This window comes from Oncorhynchus masou, chromosome 8, assembly GCF_036934945.1.
Source record: "Oncorhynchus masou masou isolate Uvic2021 chromosome 8, UVic_Omas_1.1, whole genome shotgun sequence".
Classification (NCBI taxonomy): Eukaryota; Metazoa; Chordata; class Actinopteri; order Salmoniformes; family Salmonidae; genus Oncorhynchus; species Oncorhynchus masou.
This window is the reverse complement of record NC_088219.1, coordinates 1,264,555-1,274,747: the sequence shown is the minus strand read 5'-3', so window position 1 is coordinate 1,274,747 and position 10,193 is coordinate 1,264,555. Positions and strand designations below refer to the sequence as shown.

The 10,193-nt window shown below is 44.2% G+C and overlaps 1 protein-coding gene across 4 annotated transcripts in view; it reads right to left on the bottom strand.

The window, feature by feature from the left end:
* Nucleotides 1-579: 579 nt before the first annotated feature.
* tmem135 (transmembrane protein 135) overlaps nucleotides 580-10,193 on the bottom strand; it is a 50,926-nt gene continuing 41,312 nt past the window's right edge. The window contains exons 14-16 of one of the 4 annotated variants that reach the window (XM_064971296.1): nucleotides 3,085-8,007; nucleotides 1,572-1,664; nucleotides 580-1,498 (exon numbers count right to left, since the gene is read on the bottom strand). In XM_064971296.1, the coding sequence (XP_064827368.1) occupies nucleotides 7,899-8,007 (109 nt within the window). In that variant the 3' untranslated portion in view covers nucleotides 580-1,498; nucleotides 1,572-1,664; nucleotides 3,085-7,898. Of the gene's footprint in view, nucleotides 1,665-3,084; nucleotides 8,008-10,193 lie in introns of all 4 variants that reach the window. The other 3 variants (XM_064971293.1, XM_064971295.1, XM_064971292.1) reach the window with 3 other exon arrangements.

Here is a 10,193-nt window from a genome sequence, read left to right as displayed (position 1 = left end):
AGAGGGCGGGAAGAGAGGGAGAGAAGAGAGGGCGAGGGAGGGAAGAGAGGGCGAGGGAGGGAAGAGAGGGCGAGGGAGGGAAGGGAGAGAGGGAGGGAGGGGAGGGAGAGAGGGAAGGGGAGAGAGGGAGAGAGAGGGAGTTGAGGGAGAGGGAGGGAGGGGAGGGAGAGAGGGAGAGAGAGGGAGTTGAGGGAGAGAGAGGGAAGAGGGGGGGGAGAGAGGGAGAGGGGGAGGGAGAGAGTGGGAGTTGAGGGAGAGAGAGGGAAGAGGGGGGAGGGAGAGAGGGAAGAGGGGGGAGGGAGAGAGGGAGTTGAGGGAGAGAGAGGGAAGAGGGGGAGGGAGAGAGCAGGATTGGGACCTGACAGTTTTAACTCAGTCAATTAAAGAAGTCAATTGAATATGTCCAATGTTTGATAAAAGGAGTTTTCAATTTAGTACACGATTAATCTGAACTTCCACTTAATTAGAACTCTGACATCAATAAATTACTAAATGGAAAGTGGAATTGAGAACTGAATCAAGTCTGCCCCCTGGTGGAGCGATTAGGAGTTACTGCTGCTGAACTGAGGTGTGTTGCCATTTAAAAAAAATAAATGAAACCTTTATTTAACTAGGCAAGTCAGTTAAGAACAAATTCTTATTTACAATGCCTCTTTCAGGAGGAAGAACGACAGATTTGTACCTTGTCAGCTCGGGGATTCGATCTAGCAACCTTTCGGTTACTGGCCCAACGCTCTGACCACTAACCATTGAGTGGCCATGTCCCAAAAATTGTACTTGTGTCCTAAACAGAAGGCATTTTTTTCAAACGTTTTTTTTTTAAATTTTTTTTATATGGACTGAAATTTAACAAAATGTTGAATACTTTAAATGCCAGGATGTCGTACTCATTTCAGGCATTTCATCTAATAGAATTCGCTGCACATTATTGAGGAAGAGAATCGTCTGTCCAGACCCACGTGTATCTGACAACAGTTGATAATCAGCTGGGGAGGGTGGGGGGGGGGGTACTTCGATGAACAAATGGCGGGAATTAACGCAACTGCATGAGGATGACTCATTCTCAGTAGGATGAGCCTAGCATCCTGACACTTGGTGCTTACTGCATACGTTGTGTTGTTTACACGACGTAATAAATAGCAGCGCTGTAGTATTCAAGTCCAGGATTCACCACCTCATGACACTTGGTACACACACCCAGTACACCCAGCCTTCACCAGCTGGTGAGCTGCACCCAGTACACCCAGCCTTCACCAGCTGGTGAGCTGCACCAAGCCTTCATCAGCTGGTGAGCTGCACCCAGTACACCCAGCCTTCACCAGCTGGTGAGCTGCACCCAGTACACCCAGCCTTCACCAGCTGGTGAGCTGCACCCAGTACACCCAGCCTTCACCAGCTGGTGAGCTGCACCCAGTACACCCAGCCTTCACCAGCTGGTGAGCTGCACCCAGTACACCCAGCCTTCACCAGCTGGTGAGCTGCACCCAGTACACCCAGCCTTCACCAGCTGGTGAGCTACACCCAGTACACCCAGCCTTAACAGCTGGTGAGCTGCACCCAGTACACCCAGCCTTAACAGCTGGTGAGCTGCGGGGGAGCAAGCGTTGAGTGTGGGCAGACAGGCTCCGGTCATACACATCGTACAGGCAACTCTCCTGCTTCACCTTAGCGAACCCAGTGACCGTCAGCTTTCTCGTTAGATACCCAACTCCCCTGCTTCACCGTAGCGAACCCAGTGACTGTCAGCTTTCTAGTTAGATACCCAACTCTTCTGCTTCACCATAGCGAACCCAGTGACTGTCAGCTTTCTAGTTAGATACCCAACTCTTCTGCTTCACCGTAGCGAACCCAGTGACCGTCAGCTTTCTAGTTAGATACCCAACTCTTGCTTCACCGTAGCGAACCCAGTGACCGTCAGCTTTCTAGTTAGATACCCAACTCTCCTGCTTCACCATAGCAAACCCAGTGACTGTCAGCTTTCTAGTTAGATACCCAACTCCCCTGCTTCACCGTAGCGAACCCAGTGACCGTCAGCTTTCTAGTTAGATACCCAACTCTTGCTTCACCATAGCGAACCCAGTGACTGTCAGCTTTCTAGTTAGATACCCAACTCCCCTGCTTCACCGTAGCGAACCCAGTGACCGTCAGCTTTCTCGTTAGATACCCAACTCCCCTGCTTCACCATAGCGAACCCAGTGACTGTCAGCTTTCTAGTTAGATACCCAACTCTCCTGCTTCACCATAGCGAACCCAATGACTGTCAGCTTTCTAGTTAGATACCCAACTCTCCTGCTTCACCATAGCTACCCAGTGACCGTCAGCTTTCTAGTTAGATACCCAACTCTCCTGCTTCACCATAGCGAACCCAGTGACTGTCAGCTTTCTAGTTAGATACCCAACTCCCCTGCTTCACCGTAGCGAACCCAGTGACTGTCAGCTTTCTAGTTAGATACCCAACTCTCCTGCTTCACCATAGCGAACCCAGTGACCGTCAGCTTTCTAGTTAGATACCCAACTCTCCTGCTTCACCTTAGCGAACCCAGTGACCGTCAGCTTTCTAGTTAGATACCCAACTCCCCTGCTTCACCATAGCTACCTAGTGACCGTCAGCTTTCTAGTTAGATACCCAACTCCCCTGCTTCACCGTAGCTACCCAGTGACTGTCAGCTTTCTAGTTAGATACCCAACTCTTGCTTCACCTTAGGAAACCCAGTGACCATCAGCTTTCTAGTTAGATACCCAACTCTCCTACTTCACCGTAGCGAACCCAGTGACTGTCAGCTTTCTAGTTAGATACCCAACTCTTCTGCTTCACCATAGCTACCCAGTGACCGCCAGCTTTCTAGTTAGATACCCAACTCCCCTGCTTCACCATAGCGAACCCAGTGACCGTCAGCTTTCTAGTTAGATACCCAACTCTTGCTTCACCTTAGGAAACCCAGTGACCATCAGCTTTCTAGTTAGATACCCAACTCTCCTGCTTCACCGTAGCGAACCCAGTGACTGTCAGCTTTCTAGTTAGATACCCAACTCCCCTGCTTCACCGTAGCGAACCCAGTGACTGTCAGCTTTCTAGTTAGATACCCAACTCTCTTGCTTCACCGTAGCGAACCCAGTGACCGTCAGCTTTCTAGTTAGATACCCAACTCTCCTGCTTCACCGTAGCTACCCAGTGACCGTCAGCTTTCTAGTTAGATACCCAACTCTCCTGCTTCACCGTAGCTACCCAGTGACTGTCAGCTTTCTAGTTAGATACCCAACTCTCCTGCTTCACCATAGCGAACCCAGTGACCGTCAGCTTTCTAGTTAGATACCCAACTCTCCTGCTTCACCGTAGCGAACCCAGTGACCGTCAGCTTTCTAGTTAGATACCCAACTCTCTTGCTTCACCGTAGCTACCCAGTGACCGTCAGCTTTCTAGTTAGATACCCAACTCTTGCTTCACCGTAGCTACCCAGTGACTGTCAGCTTTCTAGTTAGATACCCAACTCTCCTGCTTCACCATAGCGAACCCAGTGACTGTCAGCTTTCTAGTTAGATACCCAACTCTCCTGCTTCACCATAGCGAACCCAGTGACCGTCAGCTTTCTAGTTAGATACCCAACTCCCCTGCTTCACCGTAGCAAACCCAGTGACTGTCAGCTTTCTAGTTAGATACCCAACTCTCCTGCTTCACCATAGCTACCCAGTGACCGCCAGCTTTCTAGTTAGATACCCAACTCCCCTGCTTCACCGTAGCAAACCCAGTGACTGTCAGCTTTCTTGTTAGATAGTTTTTGTTTAGGCTACACTAAACCTTGTTCAGTCATAATACCTCATTAGCTTGCTAGCTAACATGGTAACATTACCGGTAGCCTATTGAACGTAGCGATGGTAATATTACCAGTAAACAAGGTAAACATTTGGTGGCACAGAAAGAAAGGAAAAGGATAGCCAACAATGTATTGACTAAATCCCTCTTGCCACTACACTATATCTGACTGGGTAAATAACCCCTCTATATCTGACTGGGTAAATAACCCCTCTATATCTGACTGGGTAAATAACTCCTCTATATCTGACTGGGTCAATAACCCCTCTATATCTGACTGGGTAAATAACCCCTCTATATCTGACTGGGTAAATATCTCCTCTATATCTGACTGGGTAAATAACCCCTCTATATCTGACTGGGTAAATAACCCCTCTATATCTGACTGGGTAAATAACCCCTCTATATCTGACTGGGTAAATAACTCCTCTATATCTGACTGGGTTAATAACCCCTCTATATCTGACTGGGTCAATAACCCCTCTATATCTGACTGGGTCAATAACCCCTCTATATCTGACTGGGTAAATATCTCCTCTATATCTGACTGGGTTAATAACCCCTCTATATCTGACTGGGTTAATAACACCTCTATCTGACTGGGTAAATAACTCCTCTATATCTGACTGGGTTAATAACTCCTCTATATCTGACTGGGTAAATAACACCTCTGACTGGGTTAATAACACCTCTATATCTGACTGGGTTAATAACCCCTCTATATCTGACTGGGTAAATAACTCCTCTATCTGACTGGGTTAATAACCCCTCTATATCTGACTGGGTAAATAACCCCTCTATATCTGACTGGGTAAATATCTCCTCTATATCTGACTGGGTAAATAACCCCTCTATATCTGACTGGGTAAATAACCCCTCTATATCTGACTGGGTAAATAACCCCTCTATATCTGACTGGGTAAATAACTCCTCTATATCTGACTGGGTTAATAACCCCTCTATATCTGACTGGGTTAATAACCCCTCTATATCTGACTGGGTCAATAACCCCTCTATATCTGACTGGGTAAATAACTCCTCTATATCTGACTGGGTTAATAACTCCTCTATATCTGACTGGGTTAATAACTCCTCTATATCTGACTGGGTTAATAACACCTCTATCTGACTGGGTTAATAACCCCTCTATATCTGACTGGGTCAATAACCCCTCTATATCTGACTGGGTAAATAACCCCTCTATATCTGACTGGGTAAATAACCCCTCTATATCTGACTGGGTCAATAACTCCTCTATATCTGACTGGGTCAATAACCCCTCTATATCTGACTGGGTCAATAACCCCTCTATATCTGACTGGGTCAATAACCCCTCTATATCTGACTGGGTCAATAACCCCTCTATATCTGACTGGGTCAATAACTCCTCTTTATCTGACTGGGTTAATAACCCCTCTATATCTGACTGGGTTAATATCTCCTCTATATCTGACTGGGTAAATAACTCCTCTTTATCTGACTGGGTTAATAACCCCTCTATATCTGACTGGGTAAATAACTCCTCTATATCTGACTGGGTTAATAACCCCTCTATATCTGACTGGGTTAATAACTCCTCTATATCTGACTGGGTAAATAACTCCTCTATATCTGACTGGGTTAATAACACCTCTATATCTGACTGGGTCAATAACCCCTCTATATCTGACTGGGTCAATAACCCCTCTATATCTGACTGGGTCAACAACTCCTCTTTATCTGACTGGGTCAATAACTCCTCTATATCTGACTGGGTCAATAACCCCTCTATATCTGACTGGGTCAATAACCCCTCTATATCTGACTGGGTCAATAACCCCTCTATATCTGACTGGGTCAATAACCCCTCTATATCTGACTGGGTCAATAACCCCTCTATATCTGACTGGGTCAATAACCCCTCTATATCTGACTGGGTAAATAACCCCTCTATATCTGACTGGGTCAATATCTCCTCTATATCTGACTGGGTCAATAACTCCTCAATATCTGACTGGGTCAATAACCCCTCTATATCTGACTGGGTCAATATCTCCTCTATCTGACTGGGTTAATAACACCTCTATCTGACTGGGTTAATAACTCCTCTATATCTGACTGGGTTAATAACTCCTCTATATCTGACTGGGTAAATAACTCCTCTATATCTGACTGGGTTAATAACACCTCTATCTGACTGGGTTAATAACTCCTCTATATCTGACTGGGTTAATATCTCCTCTATATCTGACTGGGTAAATAACCCCTCTATATCTGACTGGGTCAATATCTCCTCTATATCTGACTGGGTTAATAACTCCTCAATATCTGACTGGGTCAATAACCCCTCTATATCTGACTGGGTCAATAACTCCTCTATATCTGACTGGGTCAATAACCCCTCTATATCTGACTGGGTAAATAACCCCTCTATCTGACTGGGTTAATAACACCTCTATCTGACTGGGTTAATAACTCCTCTATATCTGACTGGGTTAATAACTCCTCTATATCTGACTGGGTAAATAACTCCTCTATATCTGACTGGGTTAATAACACCTCTATCTGACTGGGTTAATAACTCCTCTATATCTGACTGGGTTAATATCTCCTCTATATCTGACTGGGTCAATAACCCCTCTATATCTGACTGGGTCAATAACCCCTCTATATCTGACTGGGTCAATAACTCCTCTATATCTGACTGGGTCAATAACTCCTCTATATCTGACTGGGTTAATATCTCCTCTATATCTGACTGGGTCAATAACCCCTCTATATCTGACTGGGTCAATAACCCCTCTATATCTGACTGGGTCAATAACCCCTCTATATCTGACTGGGTCAATAACCCCTCTATATCTGACTGGGTCAATAACCCCTCTATATCTGACTGGGTCAATAACCCCTCTATATCTGACTGGGTCAATAACCCCTCTATATCTGACTGGGTCAATAACTCCTCTATATCTGACTGGGTTAATAACTCCTCTATATCTGACTGGGTTAATATCTCCTCTATATCTGACTGGGTCAATAACCCCTCTATATCTGACTGGGTTAATAACCCCTCTATATCTGACTGGGTTAATAACCCCTCTATATCTGACTGGGTCAATAACCCCTCTATATCTGACTGGGTCAATAACACCTCTATATCTGACTGGGTAAATAGCCTGATATAGAACCAGGGACTTGTGCCTCGACTCGGACGTGAAGTTTAGTGACTCGACCACATCACTGCTAAATAGTATATATATTATGATTAGTACACAGTATGCCGTTTTATTAAGTAGTACGCAAGCCAAATTTGGGACACGGCCAGTGTAACCCTAGAAGGTTGGTTTCCACAAAAGAACAGCTTGTAGATCCATAAATGATAAATCACCCTCTCGGCACGGTAAGAGCTCCTCCTCCTGCGCTACCAAGGCAACAGCTAGAAAACCGTCCAGCAAACTCCCCCTTCTTCACCTTAACTCAGTTACCCAAATCAAGCCCTCGCCCCCACCAGGGCAGATCTGAGAGGATCGGATAGGTTTAAGCCATATTGCTCATATTAAATCAACTCAGATGTCCAGACGTCTACCGGCGAGAGCAGTTTCCCAAAACCTTCTCCCTCCCTCAATCTCTCCCTGCCTCAATCCCTCCCTCAATCACTCCCTCAATCCCTCCCTCAATCCCTCCCTCAATCACTCCCTCCCTCCCTCAATCACTCCCTCCCTCCCTCAATCACTCCCTCAATCACTCCCTCCCTCCCTCAATCACTCCCTCCCTCCCTCAATCACTCCCTCCCTCAATCACTCCCTCCCTCAATCACTCCCTCCCTCAATCACTCCCTTCCTCAATCCCTCCCTCCCTCAATCCCTCCCTCCCTCCCTTAATCCCTCCCTCCCTCCCTACTTTACATACAATATCATCTGTCCTCTATGGGTTGAACATCCTTAAGACAGCTTTATGAAGTGTCCTCACACAGACGGAGGTCCTTAGAGAGAGCCAATGTGTTCCCTATGTAGTGCACAGGGCTCCATTTAGGACTCCCCCCCCCTCTGGCTGACCCCCTGACCTCTAACAGTGTGGGGTCAACCCAGAGTGATGTTCTGTTCAGGGCTCAGGGTCGGGGTGGCGTAACGGGGGTTCTGTTGGGCATGAATCCATGGAAGTCTCTGGAGGCCTGAGTCCCAAACACATCCAGCACCCGCCTGTTCATAAAAGCAAACCTGTAGAGGGAGGGAGAGGGGTTTTAGTCAACAACACAAACCCCCAACCACACCTGTAGGGAGAGAGAGGGGTTTTAGTCACCAATACAAACCCCCAACCACACCTGTAGGGAGAGAGAGGGGTTTTAGTCAACAACACAAACCCCCAACCACACCTGTAGGGAGGGAGAGGGGTTTTAGTCAACAACACAAACCCCCAACCACACCTGTAGGGAGAGAGAGGGGTTTTAGTCAACAACACAAACCCCCAACCACACCTGTAGGGAGAGAGAGGGGTTTTAGTCAACAACACAAACCCCCAACCACACCTGTAGGGAGAGAGAGGGGTTTTAGTCACCAATACAAACCCCCAACCACACCTGTAGGGAGAGAGAGGGGTTTTAGTCACCAACACAACCCCCAACCACACCTGTAGGGAGAGAGGGGTTTTAGTCACCAACACAAACCCCCAACCACACCTGTAGGGAGAGAGGGGTTTTAGTCACCAATACAAACCCCCAACCACACCTGTAGGGAGAGAGAGGGGTTTTAGTCACCAACACAAACCCCCAACCACACCTGTAGGGAGAGAGAGGGGTTTTAGTCAACAACACAAACCCCCAACCACACCTGTAGGGAGAGAGGGGTTTTAGTCACCAACACAAACCCCCAACCACACCTGTAGGGAGAGAGGGGTTTTAGTCACCAATACAAACCCCCAACCACACCTGTAGGGAGAGAGGGGTTTTAGTCACCAATACAAACCCCCAACCACACCTGTAGGGAGAGAGAGGGGTGTTAGTCAACAACACAAACCCCCAACCACACCTGTAGGGAGAGAGGGGTTTTAGTCACCAACACAAACCCCCAACCACACCTGTAGGGAGAGAGAGGGGTTTTAGTCAACAACACAAACCCCCAACCACATCTGCAGGGAGAGAGAGGGGTTTTAATCAACAACACAAACCCCCAACCACACCTGTAGAGGGAGAGAGAGGGGTTTTAGTCAACAACACAAACCCCCAACCACACCTGTAGAGGGAGAGAGAGGGGTTTTAGTCAACAACACAAACCCCCAACCACACCTGTAGGGAGAGAGAGGGGTTTTAGTCACCAACACAAACCCCCAACCACACCTGTAGGGAGAGAGAGGGGTTTTAGTCACCAATACAAACCCCCAACCACACCTGTAGGGAGAGAGAGGGGTTTTAGTCAACAACATGTATATAGTATAGTATCTAAATGTATATAGTATATATAGTATAGTATCTAAATGTATATAGTATATATAGTATAGTATCTAAATGTATATAGTATCTAAATGTAAATAGTATATATAGTATAGTATCTAAATGTATTTAGTATATATAGTATCTAAATGTAAATAGTATATATAGTATAGTATCTAAATGTATATAGTATATATAGTATAGTATCTAAATGTATATAGTATCTAAATGTAAATAGTATATATAGTATAGTATCTAAATGTAAATAGTATATATAGTATAGTATCTAAATGTATATAGTATATATAGTATAGTATCTAAATGTATATAGTATATATAGTATAGTATCTAAATGTATATAGTATATATAGTATATACATGTATATAGTATATATAGCATAGTATATAAATGTATATAGTATATATAGTATCTAAATGTATATAGTACATAAATGTATATAGTATATATAGTATAGTACCTAAATGTATATAGTATATACAGTATAGTACCTAAATGTATATAGTATATATAGTATGTATAAATGTATATAGTATATATAGTATAGTATCTAAATGTATATAGTATATATAGTGTATAAATGTATATAGTATATATAGTATAGTATCTAAATGTATATAGTATATATAGTATAGTACCTAAATGTATATAGTATATATAGTATAGTATCTAAATGTATATAGTACCTAAATGTATATAGTATATATAGTATAGTACCTAAATATATATATAGTATCTAAATGTATATAGTATATATAGTATAGTACCTAAATGTAAATAGTATATATAATATAGTATCTAAATGTATATAGTACATATAGTATAGTATATAACTGTATATAGTATATATAGTATAGTATCTAAATGTATATAGTATATATAGTATAGTACCTAAATGTATATAGTATATATAGTATAGTATCTAAATGTATATAGTATATATAGTATAGTATCTAAAT